This window comes from Malaclemys terrapin, chromosome 25, assembly GCF_027887155.1.
Source record: "Malaclemys terrapin pileata isolate rMalTer1 chromosome 25, rMalTer1.hap1, whole genome shotgun sequence".
Lineage (NCBI taxonomy): Eukaryota > Metazoa > Chordata > Testudines > Emydidae > Malaclemys > Malaclemys terrapin.
In genome coordinates, this window is record NC_071529.1 from 16,161,270 (window position 1) to 16,188,052 (window position 26,783).

Here is a 26,783-nt window from a genome sequence, read left to right on the forward strand (position 1 = left end):
GGAAAGTTTGCAACATCATGGCCAGGCCAGTGAGAAACAGAGGGCGTCAGCCCCCTGCCCAAATACACCTGACACTCCCTGCTCCTCTCCCCACCCAACCTCCCTGGCATATCCCGGAGCCACAGGACCTGGTTTGAGGTCAGAGCTTGGTCGTCAGGGCTCTGCGCGTGCACACATCATTCTCGTAACACAACTTTTATTCGTCTAGAGGGAGTCAGCAAGTGACCCTGTCGTCCCAGGTCACTGAGCAGCAGATGGGGGAATCCTCTGGCGAGGGCTGGTCCTTACTCCTCCAGGGTCTGGTGGCCAATGAAGTCCTGGAGCAGGGCCTGCACCTCTGCTCGCCTGCTCATCCTGGTCGCCTTGCCTTGGAAGCGGTCCCGTTTCCCGGCTCCTTTGCCTTCCAGCAGTTCCGCCACTCTAAAGGGACAGATCCACATGCTGAAACCAGGAGGGCTGGGTGTGCTCTCTCTCACAGCCCCAAACTGGGTGTGCCTGGGGGGCAGAGGAGGGAAATGGCCCATCTGCCCTGCCTCAGATATTGAGCCAGATGCCAGTGAAATCAATTATCTGATTAAAGCAGCCAGAACTTCATTTCCCTTCATTAATAATAATTGTAGCATAGCAGGTGTGTATCAGGGCAGCCTGCTCCTTTAAGGACCAAAGGCCTGGTGCCAGGCAGCCCAGCTGGCTAATCAGACCCAGCAGAGAAAGGGAGGACAGGTGTTGGCTATAAAGAGCTGCAAGAGGCGGGCCGGGGGGGGGAGAGCTGACAGACTGCAGAAGCAGCAGGATGTCACTGGAGAAGGAATGCTCCAGGTGTGACGCCCCAGCTGGGTAGAAATCTCCAGCTAGAAGTTTTATTTTCCTTTTGTGAGTTTGCTGGGTGTTTGGACAATAACTAGGCTGGAGGCTGACTTGACAGCGCTGATAGTCCCCACGCTGGTCAGGAAGGTTGCTGGACTACAGGGGGTCACAGAACAGTTTACCTGGGGCCTAATTTTTCAACCACTTCACTGGGCCCAGCCAGGAGGAAGAGCCCAGCTGCCTTCTCGTCTCCCACGGTCAGGAAGAGCAGGGTGTCCTGTGAAGAGAGATGGATCCTACTGCAGAACATCTCTGCATCCCCCCCTTCGATCAGTGAGACTTGGGAGTCCCAGATGTGAGTAAGAACACCCCTCCTCTTTGCTGTGAACAGGTTGCTGGAGGGGAGACTGTTTGGAGCACTACCTACCTTGGCGGGGGGTCGGAAATGGGCTACTGTCCAGGTCACAAGCCCCACACGGTCCTGGGAGGCAGTGACTGGTGTCTGGTGACCCCTGTGTTAAATGAGCTGGGGGGAGACCCGTGTCTGGAGCACAAGGACCTTCCCCACGTTTGGCTCTAACTGGCCCATTGATCAACAGGAAGGGCACACCTCCCTGGGACAGGCGGGGCCCCTCCAGATCACAGCTGGGGGGCACCGATGTGGTAACAGTTTGGGCTGCAACATTCTGGGGAGAACGAGGCCTTTGTTTTCTGGCCAGTGTATTGTGAGGGCTGGTCAAGGGTGGGGAGAGGCTACATAGGCCTTAGAGGAGGCCAAAGGGCCAACAAGGGGCGAGGACAAGCCAGAGAGCGCTCACCTCTGTCCCGATCTCATTGGCGATGATATTCATGAACTCAGAGTCACCGTCTTTCCTGTAAAGGGTAAAAGGTATTTCAGAGATGCCCCGGCCTAGAGAATCCAGACATACCTCTGGTGGTGAAGGCCTTCTGGCCTAAACTCTATGACGGAGCCGGAAACCAAACACCCCCACAGACCAGACATTGTCCTGGCTTGGCTTTTGGTTGATTTTTAGAGTCAAATTTCCCACCAGCTTCTTATCAATCACTGTCAGGGAACTGGAAGCCAGACCCGAGGTGAGCGTGCTTTGTGCCGAGGGTCAGGGCTGTGGCCTCTCATCATTAGGACAGCGATTAGCAATTTATACAGAAAAATCCTTTCTATGTTTCCCACCCACAAATGATGAATTATTAGTGTTTACTCTGTAACCAATGGAGTGCTTCCATTTTTTTGACAATACCACCAGCAGGGAGGGATAAGCAAACAAATGTACTGCTCGGCTCTAAAACCAGCAGAGTTCAACAGCCAAAATACAAACATGTTAGACTTTAATTACGAGCCTTTCCAGCAGGCCCAGGCAGTTGGTTTAATATTCCGTTTCCTTAGTTTATGTTCCCCCTTAAAGAATGGACGTCTGTTATAAACAGCCCTGAATGCACGGCAGAGGGATGCAGCTGCCATGGGACATTGTCAGCTTGTGTTATACAGGAATTCAGACTACAGTGCTCCCTTCTGGTCTTAGAATCTGCCAGTAAGACGCTGCAGCACCCGAGCCCCTTCCCCGGATCTGGGCCTTACCTGTGTAACACAAACACTCGGCCTCGGACCGGATTGCTTTTGAAGTTCTGTGCTGTCAAAACGGCAAGGTCTCTAAGCAAGTTCAAGTTGTTCTGCAAGGAAAGCAAACCCCATGTTGCAGACCCTGGAGTCAGCGCGAGAACACAGGGATGGGGTGGAGTGGAGTCGGGGATGGAGTTTCCTGAGACAGGTGGAGTCACAATTTTCACCGCTTCCAGGGTCAACACAAGGGAGATTCTAAAATTTAATTCTCATGAAATAAGATTATTCAGAACACTGTTGCTGTTACCAAAGCTCAGACCCTCGATGGAGTGACCTCTGGGCCACAGCCGTACCTTCTGAAGCAGCTTCACAGAATTCTGCAGCCTCTTCACAGCCTCCACGTGCTCCTCTGCTCCATTTCTGGAAAAAAACAAGGCAGAGTTTGGGCTGTCAAGGCGCTGGACAGAGAGGGCTCCACCAATGAAGCTGCAGCAGACAACATAACACCAGAGCCAGGGGCTAGAAATGCCCTCTTTAGGGTCACATGCTGTTCCTCTCTGGACGAGGAGAAGCAAGGAAAGGGGAAACTGGGAAAGGACATTACTTAAGCAGCAAGGTTAGTGCCTTCTCGGTGCCGTGACTTCGCTCGACAGACTTCAGTACTCGATTTCCTGCCAGGAAGACCAAGTTGGTTTTGTTTTTTTTTCCCTTTTCTGTGCCAAGGAGCTTAATAACCTTAAACAAGAAACAAACACCCTGATCAGAGAGGTACAATGGTGTGTTACACACAGCTAAAGGTCCATTAGACCATGTGTCATTGTGAATGTCGACTTTCTATCATCAGAATTAAACCCACTGAAATCAGCCTTCAAATATAGCCAAAAAATAGATGAGACACTTTCATTAGCCATGTGCCATTATGCATTAGCCATGTGCCATGCTGTCTAACGGGCCTGGACCTGGTGTGTCAACAAGCCTTCTATACCCTAATATCCCACCCCACAGCGCACCAGGCATGCCAACAGGCAGGGAAGGGTCATTTGTCTTATCAAGCTGACTGTAAGGACATTGAAACCCAGAGGCAGCTCTGGAATTAAATTTTCATCTAATTCTGCATGAAGAACACCGGGGATTGTTCACTGGTGGCAAACCCTCACTAATGCAGTGGTGTGGGGGGGATGTGAGTGGACAACGGTAACCACAGGGTGCAGGGCTGTGTCCCACCACTCTCACTCTGGCTTGTGATTGGGGTTCTCTGTCCAACAGGGACAATCTGCAGAGGGACTGCAAGTCCTGCGGATCCAGGGACTCCTACTGTACCAGCTGATCTACAGGACGGTGCCTGAGTACTGAAGGCGCTGAAGCAGTGCGGTCTTTACCTGCAGGTCACTTAAGTTGGAGACATGAGTCCCGCAGCACATGTTGTCGTCTATGCCCTCGATGCTTATGATGCGCACTGGCCCTGTGTGGTTATCTGGCAAACCACGGCTTCTCACCTAGCAAGAGATCCAGAAAGATGAGCATTGCAACTCACGTCCCTGGGACTAAAAGGAGACTGGGTGGCATATTCCCCTCTACCCCACATGGCTCTGGAATGAATTTTGCCAGCGTCCTCCATTGCTACTCACCGTCTCGATCTCTGGGTCGTCCTCAGAGTGCTCCCTCACCACCACAGGAATACGGGCCCGGATTTTCTCATTCACGTTCTCCTCTAGGGCCACCACCTGTTCTGCTGTCACAGAGGGCGTGTCCAGCTCGATGACAGTGCGCTGATGGCCTAGCTCCCTGCAAGGACCACAAACATCAGACACACCTGCCAATACAACAGAGGACACAGGCTCAAAAGACGCTCTGTGCAACACTGGGCATAGTGCAGGAGGAAGCACCTTGGAATTCTGTTACTGGAGCAAAGCACGTGTGTGCACGCTCGCGCTCTCTCTCTCTCTCTCCCTGTGTATATTGTTTACATCGCACCAGATGTGTGCTTGTGTTTCGGAGAGAAGGGAACAGAGAGGCACAGCAATGCTCCACACAGCTTCTCTCCAGTGCAGTCACTTCTCCCATGCCTTCTGCAGCTGAGTGGAATGTCTCTGCATGCCACGCTCCATGCATTTATCTACATTCATCCCTCAGGACCCAGCATTGTGGCACAAGCCAAACAAGGTTTAAGGACAGAGTTAAAAGGAACACTTTTCCTGCTCACCAGGAAGTTGTTTTGAATCCAAACATCAGATCTGCAAGGGCCGTGATGAGATGCTGCCCTGGAAGAGAAGTGCAAGCAACGGCTGTGAGGTTTTAGTTTATTTTTACGAGTGCTAGGCACGCACACATGCACACACACAGAACGACTCCCCCAGCCATCCCTGGGAACTAAAGTATGTGACTGCCGGTTGAGAGGAGTTCAAATCAGACAGCATCTCTCTGCTCCAAGTCTTCTAAAATTATTTGTTTATAACCCACGACAGCACCTGCAAGGATAGCACCTACCTTCTCAAGAGTTCCAGAAACGCCCCAGAGAACCCAGCAACTCAGCCCCTCCTAATAGAAAAAACTAAGTGGTCCCTAGCCACATCACCTACGGAAGGAGTCACTGATATCCCTGATCCCCCTCCAAACTCCTCAATCCAGGTGTGGAGCCCCCTCCTGCACCCCAAACCCTTCAGCCCCACCTGAGAGCCCACACCCCCAGCCAGAGCGCTCACCTTCCCTCCCCGTGTGCCCTGAGCCCTCTCCCGCCCTCTGAACCCTTCGGTCCCACCCTGAGCCCTCTCCTGCACCCCAAACCCCTCATCTCCAGCCCCACCCCAGAGCTCTCACCCCCTCCCGCACCCCAACCCCCTGGGCCAGCCAAGTGAGTGAGGAGGGGGACAGAAGTAGGGGGGATGGAGGCGTGGGGGCGGGGCAGGGGTGTTTGGCTTGGGGGGAGTACAAAGTTGGCACCCCAGGAGCCATATTCTCTGGGGGCCAAAGCGGGTCACCTGAGTGCTGCTGCATGTGGTCAAACCGCCTGTCCCAGTCCACCGTCAGCAGCACCTCGCGGCCCGGCTCCAGCGGCGTCGGCACGAAGTGGACAGCGGCCGGGCCCTGCCGGGTCACGCGGAGCACGGGGATGTCCTCGATCAGTCCCCGGTCGTCGGGCTGCAGGAGGAGCGTCCGGTCAGCGTCCGGTCAGCAGCTGCCCCCCCCCGGGACCGGACCGGACCGGACCGGCCCCGCCCCCACGAGCCCGTACCTGGCCCCCGCCCTCGGGGAAGAGAATCGTGTCCTCCAGCACCACGTGGAAGCCCCGCAGCGGCTCCTTCGCGCCGCCCTCGGCCGGCAGCTCCGCGGGGCGGCACGACGCGACCCTGGTGGTGAACTGCAAAACGGGGGGCGTCACGCGGGGCCCGGCACGCGCCTGTCACGCGTGGGAGCCCCGCGCGCCCCCGTCCCGCCCCGCCCCCGCCCCCGCCCCCGCCCCGCGGCTCCCGCACCTGCCGGGCCCAGCTGTCCCGCTGGCACTGGAACACCATCACGGCAGCCGGCGCCGCGAGGGGACAGACAGCTGGCGGAAGGGGACGGCGAGAGGGAGAGGACACACGACCGGCGAACGCGGACGGAGACGGCGAGCGGGAGGGGACACACGACCGGCGAACGCGAGCTGCGGGCGGAGACGGTGAGCGGGAGGGGACACACGACCGGCGAACGCGAGCTGCGGGCGGAGACGGTGAGCGGGAGGGGACACACGACCGGCGAACGCGGACGGAGACGGCGAGCGGGAGGGGACACACGACCGGCGAACGCGGACCTAGACGGCGAGCGGGAGGGGACACACGACCGGCGAACGCGGACCGAGACGGCGAGCGGGAGAGGACACACGACCGGCGAACGCGGACGGGGACAGAGGGGGCGGGGGGATGACGCCATGGGCCTGTCTACACCCCTCCCCCCCCCCCCCCCCCAGGGTCCATGGGGCTTTCCCCTGGAGCTCACCCCCCCGGGACCCACGTGTCCCCCTGTGACCCACGTGTCCCCCGGGACCCACGGCCCGTCCTATGGGTCTGGTTGGTAGGGGTCGGCGAGCCCCCCCACACCTGGGCGGGATGAACCTGCCCCACCCCGGGCAGCAGCCTGGCCTGGGGAGCTGCCCTGTGGGTGGGGGTGTCTCAGCGTCTCCCCTGGACCCTGCAAGCGCCAGGCCCGTAGCCGCCCCCAGAGGCGAGTGCCCCGGCTGCCCTGTGTCCTGGGCGCGGTAACATCTCGGGCACCAGTGGCCCTTGGAAAACCGGGCCCCGGTGTGGCAGGAAAACCCAAGCACAGGAACAGCGGCCAGCGTGGCAGGTTTATCCTTTATTAACAGGCTTTCTCCCCACTTTGCTCCCCCCAGGGCCTGGGAGAGACGGACGAGTGGAGAAGGGTGTCGGCAGCAAGAGGAGCAAGCGGCAGGTGCCGAGCAGGGAAGACGGCTAAATCTGGGCGGCGTGGCTGAGTACCATCCGCACAGACCCAGAGGCGGTGCCCGGGGAGGAGAGAAGTGACTCGGGCTGGTTCGTGGCAGTATAAATGGCAATAACTGGATGAAATGAGACACAGGAACCCGGTGTCTGGCTGTGGAATAGTCTCCTAATGGAAGTGGCGGCAGTTCCAGGGCTTGGCATGTTTGAAACTAGACTGCCCGATGCAACAGGAAACAGACCCACGCTGGGTCTGACTTCAAGGGCGGGCAAAACGGGCCCAGCAGGGCTTTTCCAGCTCCCGGGTCCGTGATTGTGGAATTCGGAGCCAAAGTCTGAAGCAGGCGAATCCCTGGCACATTTGAACCACAGTGGCACTTACACTGCTACCTCCCTCCCCAACTCGCTTCATCTCAGCAGCTGCTGTCATGTCTCTGTGGGGAAAAACAGGGCAGTCAGAAAATGCGCCCCTGGGTGGGGGCAGAGCAGGGAGTCCGGCCTCGAGGGGAGAGAAGGGGACAGGATGAGAGCAGGGGGAGGGTCAGGCCCCCAGGAGAGAATAGGTACCCCAGGGAATAGTGGGAAGGCGGGCAGCTATGTCACTCTCAGGTGATCCAGTGAATGCCAGAGCTGCACCCAGCTCTCCTGGGCCAGGAAGACAATTGGAAGGGCAGAGAATAAGGGCTGCATGCAGCGCTCTCATCCCCGCCAGCCTCCCCTTAAGTCCTTTCAGATCCCAGAGGGTGCTAATCCTGGTCACTGTCAGCAGGTCGGGATGCACATCTCCCATCAGGTAACAGGGAGGCTCAGTTGCAGCCAGATAGTGCTTCAGGGGAGTTCTTACCACCAGGGTCTGTGCTTTCAAATGTCATCCTGGAAAAGAGACGGAAAGTCGGACAGTGAGGCTAGAAAGGACACGGAGTGTTTCCCTTAATGCTACATGTGACCATAGAATGGAGTGAAACAAGGACAGTCCATGGTACCAGACACCCTGGGACCCAGGCAGGTTAGAAATGCTCAAGACTTCCAGTTTTTCCAGGACCCTGAAATGTGTGTTGGGCCTAGAGTGTGGAAGGAAACCCTGAAAAACCAGCCTCGACCACATGCTGCTGGGCATAAGCTAATGGCCAAAGGGTCTGGAAGGAACCCTGCCTTGGTGAGCATAATGAGGGTTTTCAGCTTCAGGGATTGGCTACTGGCACAGGCCGGAGACCACATTAGACAGGCCAGTCATCTGTTCTAGTTGTGCAGGAGGTTTGATACTGAATTAGATGCACTCTTTGTTCCTCTGCACCCCAGGGTAGCAGCAGGCAGGATTCCTTGCTGGTTCCCTTCCTGCCCCTCCTGTGTTCTTAGATGTATTTTTCAGTGAACAGGGCAATGACCGTTATGCTGGGAGGTGTTCCCACAATTGCACAGTGAGTCTCCACACTCAGAACACAGGCCGCTTAGCACAGTGGAAGTTCAGAGAACCGTTGGCCTGGAAGAAGTTTGGCTTTAGTCCATGCTGAGACGAGGTTCCCCATTGGCTGGCAGAGATGGAGCAGCTGGGAGCCAGGCTTGGGAACTGGGAGGGCCAGAGGCAAAGAGCCTGGCTATGTAAAAAACCCCAGAACTTACTGTCTCAGCAAGGCAGTGACCAACTGTACTTACATCAAGGTCGTCCATTGCAGGGGGTGTGCCTTTAACAGTGATCTTCTGCAGGAGCTGGACGGGAAACAGACAGTCATGGGAATAAAGAAAGGAACCCACAACAAAAGTGGCGGGGCTGGAGTGTCCTCTCCTCCCAGGCAGCGCCTTCCACCCCCCGAGATCCCAGCTCCCCTTGTGACACAGACCCACAGTGGGGAGAGGGAGAAGCACGTGTGCTGTGCATGCTTGGCTCAGCTGGTTCATCCAAACCTTGCTCAGGTGGAAGTGACTTTGGCTGCAGGTTGTACCCCAAGGTTTCCACTGGATTTTAGCCCAGTGCCAGTGGCCATCTTGGGACCTCCTCACTCCTGTTGAAGGCAGCTCCCACAATGGGGCTCTATGTAAGACAGACCCCCTGATATCATGGGGTAGGATCATTGATCAGGTGGATGGGGCATTAGAGTGGGATGCAAAAGACCAAGGCTCAGACCCTGGCTCAGTCAGACTCCCTGTGTGACCTTGGACAAGGCCCTTCCCTCAGGGCCTGTTCCCCCTCTGTACCATGGGGTTGATGCTTCCCTGTCTCTGAGGTACTGTGAAGCTAAATGCATTGACTAGGAGGTGCTCAGATACTCATGGGGGCCAGATAAGTACCTAATGAGACCAAAATAGCAGGGTTTCTTCTCAATAGTTCTCCCAATATGGCTCTTACTCCTCCCTGGCTGTCCTTTAAGATCCATGTCCTGCTATTATCCGTATCTCACCTCTCCAGTTTGGCCGAAGCCATGGTGCATTTCTGCTCCTAGCCAGTTGGTGGCGATACTGAGCCACACGCCAACAGCCACAGCTGGAATTTCTCTTCCCCAGCGGGTCTCAACCTATTTATCATTTTGGGCTGCATATGTGGCCCACAGTGTGTTACCTGGGCCGCAGGTTGAGAACCACAGTGTGCCCCCACAGACCATTATGCCCAATTCCTCCCACCCAGAGACCCCTCCACAGAGTGGGGCCAGGGGTGGAGCCCTGGGCAGAGGGCCAGCCAGCAGCCCTGGACCCCCACCATGATGTGCAGCCCGGCCCCCACAGGGTGGGCCGGCGGCCTTTAGCACACAGCTGGGCCACAGCAGTGTGCTAATTGGGACGTGGGTTGAGAACCGCTGCTCTAGCCATCCAGTCTGGAGTCAACAGTGAGTTTTTAAGGCAAGCTGGGACATCACCAGGCAGTGCCTGGTGGAGATCAGTTGGTTTTGGGGACAGTCATTTCATCATAGTAAGTAGGTCTCACAATAGGGTTTACAAAGTGCAGCAGCACTTGCCTGTACTGGATAATTGACACTTTACTGAGCTAATGCTCGGACTTTCCTCCTGACCCAAGAACTTTGCACTGAGTAACACGAAACAGGGATAACTGAGAAAGGCCCCTACAGCACCTTCGCCCCGAAGGTCTCGGCCCCAGTGGGCTCTGCATGGGGCCTCAAGTCACTGCTTGGGATCTTGTGATGCAGCTATCTCACTGCTCAGACCCAAATAGCCATGCAGTAACCTAAGACTTACCTCTGCATACTGCTCAGTCATGGCCATTTCTGCCTCCTCATCCCCTTCCCAGTCTCGCCAGTTATCGAAGTCCACAAACAGCCAGACGGGCTATGAGCAAGCAGGAGAAACAGCATCGCAACAGATGGCAGCGCAGCGCTGCATGCAGCAAGTCTGATGCCTTTGGGGGACGGGGGGACTGGCTGGGGGTGGGAGATGGACAACACCAGCAGGGGCGGGGGTTATGAGGCCTTCCACCTTTAGAGTACTGGTGCCACCCCAGCCTGAGTTCGAGGCTCTGTGGCCTTTCACTGCAAGGCACTTATGGAGATTTGGCCCAGATCAGTAATGCCCAGCGGTCATTACCAGCGATACCAGCATTATTCAGAAGCCCCTTGTTAGCCGTCCAGCACGGGGCTCTGTTGTCATGACCTGGATTGTGGTGGTGCTCATGGTTCAGAGCTCCACTGTGCAGGGCGCTGCACACAGAACAGAGAGAAGGTCCCTGTCCTGAGGCACTTAGGAGTCCAAGCTGCACCCCCCGCAGGGGTCTCGCCCATCGGAGCTGAGCCAGGAGCAGTGAGTGGTGCTGGGCTGGTGTCCGTGGTACCTGCTCTATAGCCAGAGGATTTCGGTCTCTGGGAGCTGCTTACCTGGCACCTGGCACCAGCACTAACCAGGGCAATGCCAGAGTGAGCAGCAGACAGCGGTGTGCCAGCCCCTGGCAGTGCCCACACTGCATAGCATGGCACCCACAGGTGGGAGAAACTCTGAGCTTTTCACTGGGGAAAGACAACTCCAAAGAAAGGGGCCTTGGCTGCTCAGGCCCTGTGTTTACCTTGATGTTCTCCTTGGTGAGGCGCGGCCATGCCACCTTCTCCTTCCACTTCCTTATGAAGCAGGTGATGGAGCGGTCAGAGCGCTTCTGCTGCGAGTCCTGCCAAGGGACAGAACAAAGACACCTTGCCTGACATGGCTTCTGGGCACCTCTCTCCCTCTCAATAAGCCAAGATGCCCAGAATTAAAATGAACCCCTTCCCAAGCTCTGAGACACATGGGAAAGTCCCTGGAAACCAAGACTCAGCCTGCAGGAATCAAGGTGCAAATCTGGGCATGGGAGAGCTGGCTGTAAGAGAAGAATGCAGGAGAAGAGGGGGCTTTCCTGGGGATACCTGTGATGGCCTTGAACCATCTTCTCCATGCAGCCAGGCCTGCTGGGCGTCTCTGATTCATTTAGCTGGGCAAAGTCCCCTGGGTGCAGGCAGTGATGGTCACAACCCAAAACAAAGCACCGTTGGGGGCTGATGGGAAGGGCTGAGTAGGGCTGATGGCATAGCAGCACCAAGAGATGCCACCTAATTGCATCCCTTGAGTGCCCAGCCAGGTCTCCCAACCTCTGGGGACGGTGGGTGTCTCCTGGTGAGCAATGAGATCACATGACGTGACAAGACAGGATGGCCTTGGCCAGTGTGGAGGCAAATCACTCCCCCTCCCCACAAGCCCTTCCACAGGCTGTCATAAGCTCACGGTCCCTTTGGAGACATCGAGGCCTGTAGGAGTTGGGCTCTCATGCCTCACCGCACGGGGCGGCTGCTCACTTTGGCGTTCACCCTGGCGTACAGATTGATCTCGTTGTACATCTCCACGCCGTCTGCATTTTTACAGCTGCCAAAACACAAACTCAGTTAGCTCAGAACTGGGCTTGGATCTCCTCCGTGACAATCTCTAAGAGGATCCTTCCTGCTGGCCCTGCCCTGTACAGCTCCCGGTTCAGGGCCATGCCACTGAGTGCCGGTTACCAGGGCCTGTAGTGGGGCTGGAAGCTCACCTGAACACCACCAGGTGGTCTTCAATGTCGACTTTAACGTCTGTGCTGTCCTCCACGCAGAACTCCAGGAAGACATACCAGGGGCGGTCGTACCACAGCGTTTTTGCAGGTTGCCTTGGCAAACAAGAGACCGTTCAGAAGGGATGAATTCCAGGGAGCAGAGTGAGAGTGGCGTTCCTGTGCCACCTTTCGTCTCCTGGCTCCCCACAGCAGCAGGTTGTGTGTAAGGCATTGTGTGGAGTTATCAGAGCAGCGTTAAGCTACCCTTGTTACACCTGTCTGGGCCAGACGATTGGCATGTAGGAACAGGGAGAGGGCGAGACCCAGGGAAAGGGGGCAGGCGCCAGGCAGACAAGAAGCTGGCTGCAGATTGAGCAGACTTGTTGCTACACTTCCAAAAAGCATCATTTTATCTGGGCAGCGTCCCTGGAACTGGCCTCTCTCAGCACCTCAGTGACAGAGAATCCTGCAGCAGCATGTGCTCAGAGCGGGACCTCCCAGAGACACAAGGCTTTTGGGAGTGAAGCCTGCATGTGCAAGGCAAGGGACGGCCCTCACTAAGCACAATCGCTCACTGGAGCGCAGTCACAACCCCCAAGACTGCTGCCCTCGCCTCGGAAAGTGCCCAGGCAGGCCTAGATCTGAAAAGTCATCGCTGCCTGCCAGACAGATCCCCAGAGAGCCCCTTCCACTGCACCATGGGATCTGGGCAGTGGGGAAAGCGGAGCTGCGGGATCTGGGGAGCAGGATTTGTTTAATACTTAGTGAGCGGCGCCTGAAATAAATCAGAGCACGCTGACTGCACCACTGAGCATCCCTCCACGTTTCACTGGGCCCGGCTGGCTGGCACCAGGTAACAGAGATTCGCACCGACTCAGAACACATTCCTCCAGCGTCTCTAACTGCCAGGGAAGTCCAGCCCCTAGGGAGACTTTGCTATTCTGGGGACAGATTCCGGGGGTTGCCCCACTGCCACGTGGTCTCATTCACCTGAGCAGACCCCTGCTTCATAGCCACCTCTCTTCTTTGCCCCACAGGCAGTTGCCGTCTGCAAGAGCCAAAGGCTGCAGGGCCTGTAAACAGCCTGGGCTGAGGCTTGGGTGAGCAAATTCCCATTTTCCCATGGCATTTGCCTCAGCCTCTCAGCAGGGCAAGGGCAGGAGGCAAGACAGGCCGAGCAGGGCCCAGAATTCACCGTGGAGCCAGGTTACAGGAGCCCGGTACATCCCGCTGGCCCGGGGCCACCCAGGGTCTGACCGCACGGCAGACGTGGGTGAGCAGGTTGGCTAGTGCTCTCAAAATGGCTGAATAGACAGGCTTTGGGGTTGCACTTGGGTTCTGACGCTCACCCCCCTCCGGAGGCTTCAGAGCCTGAGCACAGCTATTTGGAGCGCGCTAGCCCAAGCCTGTCCCCCAGGGCAGAGTGACAGAGAGCCGCCTTTCCCCCTGTGTGGTGAGGCATGGAGGGGCCCCGGACCAGCTGGGGTGTCTCCTAGCGAGTTCCTAGGGCTGGAATAGGTGGGTCTGTTTCCAGGTTCCAGTCACACAGGAAAAGTCCCAGCTGAGGGTGCAAGTGTCCCAGTGACCCGAGTGGGGGCTGGTGGGTGCGGGGGGTGACCCAAGTGGGTAGTCCAGGGGTTGTGTCCCAGTGGGGGGGGGGGGAAGAGGGGAGGCAATGACCCAAATGGGAGATTGTGTGTGTGTGTGTGTGTGTGTGTCCCGAGTGGGGGCTGCTGGCCGGGGGGGCAGTGACCCGAGTGGGGTCCCGGGGGTTGCGTCCCAGCCGGGGGGCAGTGACCCAAGTGGGGGCGGGTGGTGACCAAGTGGGAGCTCCAGGGGTCGTATCCCAGCCGGGGTGTGTGTGACCCGAGTGGGGGTTGCCGGCCGGGGGGGAGCAGTGACCCGAGTGGGGTCCCGGGGGTCGCGTCCCAGCCGGGGTGTGTGTGATCCGAGTGGGGGCTGCCGGCCGTGGGGGGCAGTGACCCGAGTGGGGTCCCGGGGGCCGTGTCCCAGCCGGGGTGTGTGTGACCCGAGGGGGGGCTGCCGGCCGTGGGGGGCAGTGACCCGAGTGGGGTCCCGGGGGCCGCGTTCCGCCCGCCCCACTCACCTCGCCATGGCCGGGCTCGCTCTGGAGGCGGCGCCGCCCGCCGCTATTTCGGGCTGCGGGCGGAGCTCGGGCGGCTTCAGCTGTCAGCGCCCGTCAGGGACACGCTGCGCCCGGCCCGAGCCCCGCGGGGACCCGGCTCCTTCCCAGCCCGGCGCCACCGAGCCCCCCAGCGACACCCTGCGCCGTGACAGGCTGAGATGGGGCTCAGGACTCCTGGGTTCTAGTCCCGCTGGGGGAGGGGGTATCTGGGGACTAGGGGCTAGGACTCCTGGGTTCATTTCATGACGGTGCCACGGGCTTGCTCTGACCTTGGCCAAATCACTTTCCCCATGCCGTGCCTCAGTTTCCCCCTTCTGTCGTGGGGATAACGGCCTCTATCCCGAAGGGTTGTGGATGACAGGGGCTGTAGAAGGGCAAGTTCCAGAAGTGACTCCCGTGGGGCAGCTTGGGGGTGTGTAGGAACCATTGGTGCTGGAGCTGCCACCACAGCCGGTCCACAGCCCCTCCTGCCTCCTCCCCACCAAGCCAAGGGAGCATGGTACCTCCACCCTGATTCATACAGCATTGGGGATGATTACGCCCAGTCTGCATGTGCCAAGGGGGCTCTGAGCCCAGCACCACCCGGTCAGGGGTGCAAGAACCTCTCTTGGGCAGAGGTGAGAGCAGCCGTGTGGCCACAGGCAAGGTGGAATGCTCCTCTCTCTTGACTATAGCTAACCCCTGCCCTGTGTACAGGGTACTGGGACAGGAGGAGCCCCGAAGGGCCTGGGAGCCCCCGCTTTGCTCTCTGTTGCCCACTGCTGCAGCTGGATTAAGCACAGTTGGCAGTGGGAAAACAAACAGCAGAGATGCAGATCACTGGTATGGCCCCAGCACTTTATGCCAGCCCCTCTCCCCCTTGGCTGAGACTGGAATATGTGGGTCCTGGCTCGCTTACTGAGGGCGTAAGGGACTGACTAGTTGTGATACACGAGCCTGCACCTGAACAGGCATGATCCAGATAAACAAGAGTGCAAGTAACAGGAGGAAAGAATCCAGCTCCAGACCAGTCTCCTCCTGGAGAGCAGGGGAATGACAGTTCTGGGGCTTTGTGAGTAGTGGCTTCCTCTGAAAGCTCAGACGCAGGATGCTCTCGGGCAGTAGTGACTTTGTTCCCCCAATCCTGAGCCCTAATGCCAAGGATGGGGGCCAGAGGTGGCACTAGGGCTTGTGCTGCCCTTGATGGACTAGCCAGCGTCCATCCCCTACCAGCCCAGTGGCGTCACCCAGATAAACGGTCACTGATGGTTTGCTGCCCCCAATATTATGTTGTCCCAAACCACCTTACCTGTTGCATCCTATACGGGGAATCTGGGCCCTGATAGGACCCACAGGATTGGTAATGCTCTTTAGGTAAATAAGATGTGTGGTGTCAGTACCAAGAGCCACGGAGAAAACACCCACTCCCCTCCCATGCCTTGCATACGGTCCCTCTGCTAACTTGGCTTTGTCCATGTCGATATTCAGAGCAGCAGCCAGGCCTGGGCTGTCAGTCTGTGTGCTCCTTAGCGGAGTGGCTCTGACCCAGCCCTCCTAAAGCGGGAGTCAAGGGGAGCTAGGGTGTTCAGCACCTCTGAAAATCAGACCTCTTATTCGGGTCCCTCCATACGGATTTAGGCCCTACATTTTAGGCAGCTAAATTTGAGAAAATTGCCCAGAGGTTCAATTTCTGGCTGTTCCACTGTCTCGCTATGTAACCTTCACCTCTCTGTGCCTGTCTGAGCGACTGTGAGGGGGAATAGGGTTGTGTCGGTAAGTTGTGGTGGAGATTAAAAGCCCCGTAGAAATGCCTGATACAATCTAATGTGTCTATTGTTCATAAGCAGAACATGCACCACTCAGCTTCCTTCTGGCTAGAACATTTATCCTCTCATTGTGTTTCTACAATCACAAGTCTGAGAACAATATGCAAAGGGGCAAACTTGCAGACCTAAATGATGGTTTTCTCCTTCATCATCTGGGACATGGACTCCCACTGGGACAGCCCCATCCATTACCATATAAATTAAAATTACCAGGGGGAGCAGGATTGCTGCTTCCATAAAGTTTTACTCAAGAAAAACTCTTGCAGCAAAATCTCCCATTGCCATTTCCAAAAAGACAGCTGGCTGCGATCTGTGTCTTAATGAGGCTGAACTTTAAAGTGAAAATTCTCTGCTTGAGTCCTTTAATGTGGAGTTCTCATTAATTCCACCTGTAATGAAGGCACAGTGTCACATGGGCAGCAGGAATTGTATTTGTCTCACACAGTCCTGTCACCCTCCTGCTTTCAACTGCAGAAGTAAATAAAAGATGATTTACCACTGATACATGCGAGCCTATTACAGAAAACAAAATGATTATCTGGAAGTTTCCTTTAATGAATCTCCAATGACTGAAAGGCTCTGTGCTCCACTCTCCAGCTGGGGTATTTTTCATTGCGGATGGCTTGATTCTGTAGGTTCCATTTTTTACCCGTTAGTTACTGATTGTTAAGTGTGATGTGAGCGCTAAGGATTATTTTGATTGTTCTCCATAACAACACCGGTTACAATAGCAAATTTATTCCCTGCAAACCGGACAATTGTCATTTCATGGTGTCCCCAACCTAACCTCTGTGGAGTGACTCCATTTGTGGGGGAAAGTATGTGGCTCCCTGTTCCTTATAGGAACCCCCTGTTTCCCTAAACTTGAACTCCACCAGCTTGGAAACCAGTTACCTTTGTTACCCTCTGCAATGTGATTAGATGTGCACATAGTGGAGTGTGTTATGTGTCCTCTAGAGGCAGCTACAATTATATTTCTTAGCACAGGAAATCCCAACAGGACTACAGCAGCCACAATCCATGCAAGAAGTTAGGTGAGTCTGTGGTTTGAAGAGTGAAAATTAGAGCATGGGGCACTGTTAGTTACAAGTCTCAAATGTTCTGTCTTTCCTTATTAGTCGTGAACTCCACATGTCTACATTATGTCACGTCAACCGTCCACACTAGTCAGCCAGCCACACTGTGATCAGTCTCTGGCCTCCTTAATGAGTCTGAAAGGATGCTACAGAGTGACCTAAATGTCTCACGCTTAGAAGCTAAGCACGCTGCTTTTGCAGTGCTCCCCAGGCCCTTCTAAGGGAGGACAGGGGAGCAGGAGGGGGCCAACAAAGCCCCTGGCCTGAGGGGAGGGGTACAAGGGAGAGAACACAACCCCCCTGGTAGGGGTAGAATGGGGAAACTAGGTGAGGGGTGAAGAGGGGCAGAGGGCAGAATCAAGGGCACAAAGAGCCCCTGGCATGGGGGGGCAGAATGGGGGATGGTGGTGTAGGGTAGGGGGTCATGGGGGACACACAGCGCTCCTGGCATATGACAGAGGGGGGAACGGAGGGACACAGAGACCCCGGCAAGGGGAGATAATATGGTGGGGGTTGCAAGGAGTCCCTGCAATGGGGGGGCTGGGACCAAGACACACATGGAGCTCTGGAGCGGAATGAATGGTGCCCCTGATACGTGCATTGGGCTCAGCCCGTGTGTGATAATAATAAACATCTTTCATCTCAAACCAAAGCACAAAAACCCACTTCCGTGGCACAGAACTGCAGCTCCCTCTGGGGTGAAACTCATCGGGCCGCAGGATCGGAATAGCACCCACCCTCCCCGCCCCATTGTTACCCATCAGTCCAGTCGCAGGCCCCAGATGCTGTCTGACCTTCCCCCCAGAAACCCGAGGTCAGGCCCCAGCGGCCACCCGGGCTGGATGGGGGAGGGGCAGGGCCAACCGGGCCAGGGGGGGTGGGGGTGGGCTCTGGGGGGAGGGGAAAGGGGGGCTCGGAGGGGGGGAGGGCGCACAGGGGATTGGCCCAGGGGTAGGGGGCGGGGCCAGGGGCACATTTGCCCTATAGGGTTTTCCCAGCAGTAACTTGAGGGAAGCCCCGCCCACACCACGAGCCCCGCCCACACCACGAGCCCCGCCCAGATACGCATAAACCCCGCCCACATTCAAATGTGCCACGCCCCGCCCCGTTTCCCGGAAGCGGCGCCGCTTAGCCCCGCCCCCTGGAGGGACCGGCGGCGCTCCCGGGAAGATGGCGGCGGGCGAGGCGCGGCCCCGCTAGCGGCGGCGCCGGGCCATGGAGGCGGAGGGCGGGGCGCTGGGCCCCGGGGAGCGCTGGGCCCCGGTGGGGGCGGTGGCGGAGGCGGAGGCGGAGGCCGGGGGGCCGGGCTCGGGGCCGGGCTCGCCGGGGGGCTCGCCCCGCTCGCTGCCGCGGCTCCGCGCCGAGCGCCGCCGCCTGCACGGGGCCCTGCTGGCGCTGGTCTCGCACTTCGCCCAGGTGCAGTTCCGGCTCCGCCAGGTGGCGCGGGCCGGGCCCGCCGAGCAGCAGCGGCTCCTGCGCGACCTGGAGGACTTCGCCTTCCGCGGCTGCCCGGCCGCGCTGGGGGACGGGCTCGGGGAGGCCCCGGTGAGTGCGGCCGGGCGGGCCCAGGGGCTCGCTGCGCCCTGGGGTGGCAGCTGGGCAGGGACCGAGCAGGGGTTCAGCCCCGTCCCCCCCCCGGTCAGTGTACAGCCAGGCTTTGGTGTCTCCCTCCCCAGCTGGTGTGTGACACCCCCACAGACTGCGGGGGGGGGTGTGTGTGTGTGTGTCTGACTGGCTACACACACACACACACACACACACACACACACACACACACACACACACACACACACACACACACACACACACACACACACACACACCCCCCCCCCCCCACAGGCGTAAAGTCACCCGAAATGGCTCTTCCCTCTAACCTCCCTCAGTTAGGCCTTGGCGATTTCGCTCTGAACAGCTGTTCAGACAGACGTGTCCCTCCAGGTGACTGGAGTTCTTTAGATCAGAACAGGGGGTGGGTTTACTCCAGTGACACACACTTCTTCCGTCCGCTACAGGGGCATAGCCGTAACTGTGCCGTTGTAGCACAGATCCCCGCGGAAGGAGTGATCCCCATGGCCCTTCTCAGAGGAGAAAGATACAGGGGAGAATTCAGTGACATTCAGAATCACTGTTTTCTGTCACGCTGCCTAGTGCTTCTAGCTTTCACGCTCTGCTTTATTGAGCGTGTTGTTCTCGTGAGTCATGGCTGCTAGGTACACCATTGTCACACCCCACAGAAGTGGAATGACACTGCTTGCAGTACATGACTTTCTGAACAGGGAACGGATTCAAGGTCAAAAGACCCAACATCCAGAACTGACTTTATAAAATGGTTTAATCCAACCTATGTGCATGGGGCTAGACTGTTAATGCCCATGCTCTGGACTAGTCTGTCCTTGGTCTATAAAGTATTGTTTAACTTAGGTGCAACCATAGTTAGACTCAGCTGCAGAGTTTTCTTAAACTTGGTTGTTTCACAGTGTGCACAGCTGCTTAATATGAAAGTTCACTTTTGAACCTCAGCCATGAAATGCCCAGTTAAAATGAGAAGGTACAAGTGTGTCCAGCAATAGCCATGGGAAGGAAGCTGAAGTGATACTGCACTTCTTTGTAGGATATATGATTCTGCCTGGCCTGCTAGCATTTCCCAGGAGCAGTACAAGACAGTCAGGGTACAGCATCCTTGTGAATTTCTCCAGTGTGATTCATTAGCTTAGATCACTGATAATGTTTGGTTTCTACACCGTATTAATACCTTACTGTAACCTGCATGTTAGCCTCCTGCATTACAGTTCCCTTTCCACTAACATCAGAACAGGGGAAGTTGACCTTCCTCATTTGATCTTGCATCTGTACAGATAAATTGTACTTACAGTTCCACACCCCTCTCCACCTTTTCCTCAAGCACAAAGAACAAGGAGTGTCATAGCAAATTATGCCTGGGGCTGCGTCAGGGTGCTGGGCCTAGCCAGTGCCCTTACGACCAGCTCATGGGGAAGCCCTGTGCAAGGGGCCAGCTCATGCTGGAGAAGAGGGTGAGAGGGACAGGGAGGTTAATTGGGAATGTTGCTGCCTTTTTGCACATGGGAAATCTGGATGATTGCCATTTCCTTTTTTTTAATGTTACGAAAACCTGCTTAGCAGCTATTACATCACCAAAACCAGCAGGGCAGGGACTTCGAGCTACTCACAGAAACAAGGAAGCTTCAGCTGTACTCTCATTGGACATTCTGCGACTTTGCAATTAATCCGTTTTAAATAAGATACTGTTACAAGGCTTTCAGTCCCACTCCAGTCTCATACACCAAACCTATGTCCAGTGGCAATTTCCTTCCCATCTGCAGTTTTCAAATGCTCCAGTTTAACCTTGCTTGTTTACTGCCCTGTGCCAGCAGTGGTGAGGACAATGAGCAGAATGAATTCTGGCTCTTGGCTGAACTCTCTTGCTCTCTCTCATTCTGCCTGTAGGCATTAGTACTGCTTGCAAAGTCTAGATTGAAGTCAGGGCAGTTCTAACACTTGCTTGGGACATTTATTACCCTTGATTTTCATGCAGGAGCAGGGATGGGGTTTGTGGTCTTGGTACTTAATTGGCTTTGTGTGTAATTCAGAAGGATCCCAAATGTCTGAGATAATGAGGTTTTATTTAAATAAATAAAATTTCAGCTACTTTATTTGGGGGGAAAAAACCCAAACCCAAATCTAACTTAGAATGTAATTGAATATTTCTGCTTTTTATTCCCATGCTTAATACCTGGAGGCCTTGGTAAGTGCCACTTTCAATATAAATCTACCTTTTGATTGAGGAAATAATGGGTTGCATTTGTTTCACTTATGTACAGTTTGAGTGCATTATCCCGAAAACCTATTCTTGAAATCCCCTTCAGGTTATACCAAGATAAAGTGCCATGCAGTTTGTGATTGTAATATGTTCTAGGAAAGATCTGGGGGCTGAAACTGGGGTAGCCTTCTGTGGTTGGCAAAGCACATGCACACCTAATGCAGCTGTATCCAAAAGCAATGCCCAGACCTCTTGTCTTTTTGGAGCCCAGCACTTACCATGAGAGAGCTAAATAAGGATTTTGTACAATGTTAATGTATACATTAGCCGTGACTCTTCTCTGTTATTTAGGGCATGGTGTCAGGTTGCCGCTTCACTCTGAGATGTGTAAGAACTCCAGAAGTTGCTATGAGACATGATCATCATCTGGCTGCTTACAACAAAATTCTCTACTTGCTGAGGTTTCTAACTAGTGAGACTAGAGTAGGGGGTGCAAGATGCCTGCAGAAATGCTTCTTTTGTATAGTGGTGACTGGGCTGCAATTTCTTCTCATTGAAAGCCTGCAGCCTTTGTCAGTGAGGGTGCCCAGAACTCGCTAGTGGCATAGGCTGTAAGGTTAACTTCCAGACATCCCTGGCGTAACAATCCTATCTCCAGGGCCTTGGCTACAAGTGGGGTGTTCAATTTCTTTTCCAATAAACTCATTTCAGGGTGAGCGGGAGAATCAGGAGCGACTCGAGGCCCGGAAGGAGAAGCAGCGAGAGCTAATCATGCAGCTCAAAACGCAGCTAGACGACTTGGAGACCTTCGCTTACCAAGAGGGCAGCTATGATTCCTTGCCCCAGTCCATGGTCATGGAAAGACAGCGGGTAAGGCCTACGGCTCCTCTGCCAGTGCCCTTTCTTAACACCAGCTAGTGCCTCTCTCAGAACACTAGCGTGTGGCCAGTGCTGATTCAGGCAGCCGTAATCCAACATCATAAGTCTGCATCCATGAATATAATCCATAGGGACTGCTTCAATTTACTGTTAGTGGATATAATAAAGTCCGGACTGGCTTCACCCCAAAATAATTAGTGGGTAAGTGAAAGCAGCATTCTGGCTCCGCAGGTGGGAGGGCCACGTGAGGTCATGCCACTCATTATGGGTAACGTTCTGCAGGTGATTATAGAGGAGTTAATAAAGAAGCTGGATATGAACCTGAATGAGGACATTGCATCGCTGTCCCCAGAGGAGCTGCGGCAGCAGGTGGATGTGGCTGTTGCCCAGATTGTCAATCCTGCAAGGGTGAAGGAGCAGCTGGTGGAACAGCTGAAGACGCAAATACGGGACCTGGAGATGTTCATCAACTTCATTCAGGGTCAGTGCTGGGTTTTGCTTAGACAATCAGGAGAGCGGCTCATTGGTGCAGCAGGGGCATCTAGGGTATAGCATGGCTTGAATTAGTGAGAGGAAGGATGCAGACCTCAATGGGGCGGAATCTGGGCACAGAGTAGCACAGACCTCTCCGTGGCGAGGTGATAGTGTGTGGAGAACCTGGGACACACTGATGGGTGTGATGCTGAGAGGCAGGATGGTCACCCATGTGTAGAGGAATATGAGGCAATACTGACCTACAGTCTGCAATGTGTAGCCTCAATCTTCCAGCTGATGTAGGGATGCAAAATAACAAACTGTTGTCATTGTGGATTTCTCATTCTAGATGAAGTTGGAAGTCCCGGCCAGGTGGAGGATGGACATTGTGAATGTTCAGGCAGAAAGCATGGAAGTGGCCCCTACAAACCAAATGCCAGGCTGCCTCCTGGGAATAACAGAGGTGGGCAATTTACATGTGTTTGGCTCTTGCTGCTTCTCCTTTTGTTGGCCAGCTGGCTTCCCGCCTGCAGGAACTAGTGTCCCATCACTTCCTAAATTCAGTGTTGCTTTTCCCCTGCTAGTGGTGGTTTCCCTTACCCTTTCATTGATCCAGACAATAAGCCAGAAACCTCGTGTTTGAACTCTTACCTTTCCCTGTTGGCCCAGTGTGATTGTACAGTGAATGTGCACCAACACATCACTGAGGGATAGGATCGCACTTTAACTTGGAGCTCACAGAAATGAGGGGCTTCTGATAATTCTCTAGCAGCAGACAAGGTCCTGTGCAGTCTTTCCTGACATGGTGTAGCTTTACCAAACCAGTTCAGTCTTGGCCTGCACCACTCCAGCTGTTCTTGTCCTGGACTCTTCCTCAGCAGAAATCGTGGCTGGGGGATCTATTGTTCCTTATAGATGACAATGAGACCACCCACTTCAGAGCTTGATTTGGTCCCAGGTTCTGGAGTGAGCAGGTCAGTTTATTCCCTGAGACAACTAGTTCCTTGCACATCAGCAACTTCCTTCCACAAAAGCTTCTGGCACCCTGTAATTATCCTTCTGATACTGGGAGATCCACAAATCTGTGTCTGAAACACCCTCTCCCCTCACTAGAAATCTTGAAATTCTGCTTTGGTCACTTGTGCCTGCTCAAATAGCATCCGTCGTAGGCTTCATTCTCTGCCACGTGATTTAAGGTGGATAAGGCAGTTTGAGAATGGGACACATGAATATCTGATGTCCCATTTTCCAGTTTGCATCAGCCACTCTCTCTTGAGCAAAGCAGCATGAATCACCCAGCCAGCAGCACCAGAGCAAAAGCATCCCCTAGTAGAGTGGCTGATGAGCTCCCTGTATCTAGGAACAAGCAGAGATAAATCTGATTCTCTAATGACAGCATTTCTCCTTTTCCCTAACCAACCAGTGAACCCAGAGGATGCCAGAAAGATGCGAGAAACAGGCCTGCACCTTATGCGCCGCATGCTTGCTGTGCTGCAGATATTCGCTGTCAGTCAGTTTGGCTGTGCGACTGGTCAGATCCCCCGCACCCTCTGGCAGAAGGACCAGGCCAATAAGGACTATTCTCCCTTAATTAAGAAACTGGAACTGTCTGTAGACCAAGTGAGGCAGCTGGCCCTGAAGCACCAGCACCAGGATCACGTGCTCAGCTACTCCAGCATGCAGGATGTCTCCTTAGGAGCGAGAGATGAGCTGACTTTGGCGGTGCGGAAGGAGCTGACCGTTGCTATACGAGACCTGATGGCTCATGGGCTCTATGCCTCGTCTCAAGGGATGAGCTTGGTGCTGGCACCCATTGCATGCCTGATTCCTGCATTTACCTCGTCGCCACAGACCATGCACCCCTGGGAACTCTTTGTGAAGTATTACAACACCAAGAACGGCCGTGCCTTCGTGGAGTCCCCAGCGCGTAAGCTCTCCCAGTCTTTTGCCCTTCCCGTGACGGGGGGCATCACTGTTACCCCCAAGCAGAGCCTGTTGACGGCTATTCACACTGTCCTCACAGAGCATGATCCATTCAAGCGCAGTGCAGACTCTGAACTGAAAGCCCTGGTGTGCATGGCATTAAATGAACAGCGTCTGGTCTCCTGGGTGAATCTGATCTGCAAATCTGGGGCTCTGATACAGTCTCACTATCAGCCCTGGAGCTACATGGCCAACACAGGCTTTGAGAGTGCCCTCAACATTCTCAGCCACCTGAGCAACTTAAAGTTCAACCTGCCTGTTGACCTGGCTGTCCGGCAGCTGAAAAACATCCGAGATGCTTTTTGATGTGTCCTTTCCAGATCCGCCCCCTTTCCCCAGAAGGAAGGTATTAACGTCCTAGCTTAGAGCAGGAGCATTGTTTATGACCAAACTTGTCCCCTTTGAAGCTGATTGTGGCTATTAGGGTAGCAGGTTAGTGTCTTGACACTGGAAGCCTCCCTTCCAAGACTGCCTGTGAGGAAATGCTGCCGATGTTTGGGCTGTGCGCTACCTCACCCAGGCCTATGCTAATGCAGCTATCAACAGAGCTGCAGCACCCCATCGGTTGGTGCCTTGCCTCTGTCACATGCATTAGGAGTGAACCACTGTCTGAAATGCAATAAAAAGGGCCTGGTTTTACAGCCAGTGCATCGGAGCAGCTCCTGTGGAGTTCAGTGGAAGCGGTTCCTATGCTGTGGCTGCATGGTCAGCCCCCAGAATTTTTAGTCTAAAAGATGTCACTTGTGGCATTTTGCTGTTTCACACAGAGCTGTGTGAGGCTTTTTGACAGATATATCTTCTGCTGCTTAGGCTTGATGTAACATGCCCAGTGGCGGAGTCCGACATCCCCTCTCCCACGTTTATGTAGATTTTGAATGTACAGGAGGCTGGGAACAGTTTCTGCTCTGAGCTATAGGTGCCTATTGGTTTGCATCTTGAAGGATTAGTGGCTGCAGAGATCCAGACCGATTCTTTGGACTGTGTGGTGACAGGTGACTGGATTGAGCATTCAGGTGCATTGTGTAAGACTCTCAGCTCCCTCGTGGAGTTTTGGTCAAAGCCCTGAACACTGTCAGGCCAGGGTTTTATTGCATTGGTTTAACATCTGTAAACAAATATCCCTTTTCCAGTTACTGTGTTTAACTTGAGTTAATTATTAGCCCCTGTGCTGCAAGAACAGTTGGTCATATGGCTCCTTGTAGAAAATACAGATGTCTAATATTCTCATGTAATTCCTAAAAGCACTTCTGTGGTCAGTATCTCTTGGCCAGCAACTTTCTACATCGAGTGTATTTGATTATTGTGTAACTGAGCATTTTCTGCTGGTCTGAGGGCAAAGCTTCCTGCACTGGTTACAGGTAGGTCTGCAGTCAAATCAGTCAGCGCTGTTGAAGTAGTAATCAATCCACATGGCATTTAGGCTGCATGAGAAAAATCACTTCTGGCATCAAAAGAGAACTTAGGGTTTGACTGGAATAGAGCTGAGGAGAGTGGTCTCCTTTGTACGTGCATCAGTGATGCCCTGAGTGGCAGGTAATGGATTTATATTGGAAACAGTAGTGCCTCAGTCCGGCATCCTGTTCCCTTCAGCTTCCTGGCAAAACAGCAACATCCTAGTCTCAGGCACATGGGGGATGGGTTGGGAGTGTCCACTCTAATTGTACATTTAGTAGCTAGAAATGGGGCTGTCATGGTAGTTTTTTTTTGTTCCCAGTTTCCCCACTGTTCATAGTAGCTCCCTTTTGAAGCTTGAAAAGGAATGTTCCCTTACTGCCAGTTCCTCTCAGTTGCACGCACAGTTTGGTGCAGTAGGGTTGTTGGTTTCATCTTATTTCTGTCTAAAAGGCATTGAAGCTATTCTTTGGGAAAACATCTAGAATTTCATAGACTGACACCACAGATTTTGGACATTGAGCACTGGGGCCCATCTGCTCTCACTGAAGTCAGTGACAAAGCTGCCACTAATTTCAGAGAGACCAGAATCTGTGTCGCCCCCACCGACCCCCCCATCCCTTAACTGTATTCCTAAAATTATTTGTGTGTTTGGAGCAGAGTGAAATTTATAGAACACTGTAAGGAGGGTTAGTTTTTTGATGAAGAATTAGTGGTTAGTAACACATTCCTCCACATGTTTTTAATGCAGAAATAGTTTACTGAAATATAATGAAAACCAGCAGCAGTGACTCTTACATATGTGGAAACTGTTTTCATGTTGTACCCTTCAGATAGGAAACTGTTTATGTATTTTCAGAGGCTTGTCTAAGGGTGAAAAATTCCAAGCTGATTTATCCAGATAAACTTCTTGTCTTCCTGGACAGCAAATTATAGAATTACCAATGACCAACCACATTAAGATTAGCTGGAGAGGCAAGATTTAATTCAAGAATCATTTCCATGGAACATTCCCCATTCTGGTTTGGCTATTTTTTGTCTGAAATCTGCATGTTTTTGTCAAATCTGTGGCAGTTACAAATAAGTTGACGTGTCTGATTGCTGGAAAGGCTTTTCTGGGGCCCCAAATGGTTCCATAAAGCATCTTGTCTTCAGGTTTTTCTAATTCTCAACTCCCTTTTGTGTTTACAGTGCTATGCTGGAGCAGTTTATGTTGTACCCTAGTTGTTCAGATATCTGCTTTATTTTATTTCTGATGTTGATTTTGTTCTGTTTCTAGGTCTGTGCATATGTGCAATAGGATGAATGTATTTGTGTTGTGGAGAGTACAATATCTACTGCTGATAATAAAAGTCATGGTGGTTTGTCTATGTTGTATTACCTACTTGTACATTAATAGATAAACTGTTAACGCACCCTCTCCTTCTTCTAGACTTCG

General features: G+C 54.2%; 2 protein-coding genes across 4 annotated transcripts; one reads left to right on the forward strand and one right to left on the reverse strand.

Annotated features, from left to right (window-relative positions):
* Positions 1-179: 179 nt before the first annotated feature.
* PTGES3L (prostaglandin E synthase 3 like) lies at positions 180-14,020 on the reverse strand. Of its 3 annotated transcripts, XM_054014078.1 has the most exons (17): positions 13,920-14,014; positions 11,813-11,926; positions 11,583-11,649; positions 10,823-10,921; positions 10,006-10,095; positions 8,473-8,526; positions 5,619-5,744; positions 5,365-5,524; positions 4,590-4,647; positions 4,015-4,171; positions 3,766-3,882; positions 2,991-3,121; positions 2,740-2,806; positions 2,405-2,496; positions 1,626-1,680; positions 990-1,084; positions 180-420 (listed from the first exon to the last, which is right to left on the reverse strand). In XM_054014078.1, the coding sequence occupies exons 1-17, from the start codon at positions 13,925-13,927 to the stop codon at positions 285-287; spliced, it is 1,626 nt and encodes a 541-aa protein (XP_053870053.1). In that variant the 5' UTR covers positions 13,928-14,014; the 3' UTR covers positions 180-284. The 3 variants fall into 3 exon arrangements, with proteins under 3 accessions (XP_053870053.1, XP_053870051.1, XP_053870052.1); XM_054014076.1 differs by lacking the exons at positions 8,473-8,526; positions 10,006-10,095; positions 10,823-10,921; ... (1 more) ...; positions 11,813-11,926; positions 13,920-14,014 and adding an exon at positions 5,860-6,056; XM_054014077.1 differs by lacking the exons at positions 180-420; positions 990-1,084; positions 1,626-1,680; ... (6 more) ...; positions 5,365-5,524; positions 5,619-5,744 and adding exons at positions 6,696-7,253; positions 7,664-7,692 and having other exon boundaries at positions 13,920-14,020.
* A 3,979-nt stretch (positions 14,021-17,999) lies between these two features.
* RUNDC1 (RUN domain containing 1) lies at positions 18,000-26,713 on the forward strand. Its single transcript, XM_054014068.1, has 5 exons — positions 18,000-18,384; positions 21,329-21,487; positions 21,779-21,977; positions 22,320-22,433; positions 23,394-26,713. The coding sequence occupies exons 1-5, from the start codon at positions 18,055-18,057 to the stop codon at positions 24,257-24,259; spliced, it is 1,668 nt and encodes a 555-aa protein (XP_053870043.1). The 5' UTR covers positions 18,000-18,054; the 3' UTR covers positions 24,260-26,713.
* Positions 26,714-26,783: the final 70 nt, after the last annotated feature.

Bases quoted from the DNA above. Each gene is read 5' to 3' on its own strand.
- RUNDC1 (XM_054014068.1), top strand. From the start codon at position 18,055: ATGGAGGCGGAGGGCGGGGCGCTGGGCCCCGGGGAGCGCTGGGCCCCG. The intron at 18,385-21,328 runs GTGAGTGCGGCC...AACTCATTTCAG, and splicing joins ACGGGCTCGGGGAGGCCCCG to GGTGAGCGGGAGAATCAGGA. The intron at 22,434-23,393 runs GTGGGCAATTTA...CTAACCAACCAG, and splicing joins GCCTCCTGGGAATAACAGAG to TGAACCCAGAGGATGCCAGA.
- PTGES3L (XM_054014078.1), bottom strand. The intron at 11,650-11,812 runs GTGAGCTTCCAG...GTGTTTTGGCAG, and splicing joins GACCACCTGGTGGTGTTCAG to CTGTAAAAATGCAGACGGCG. The intron at 10,922-11,582 runs GTGAGCAGCCGC...GTCCCTTGGCAG, and splicing joins ACGCCAGGGTGAACGCCAAA to GACTCGCAGCAGAAGCGCTC.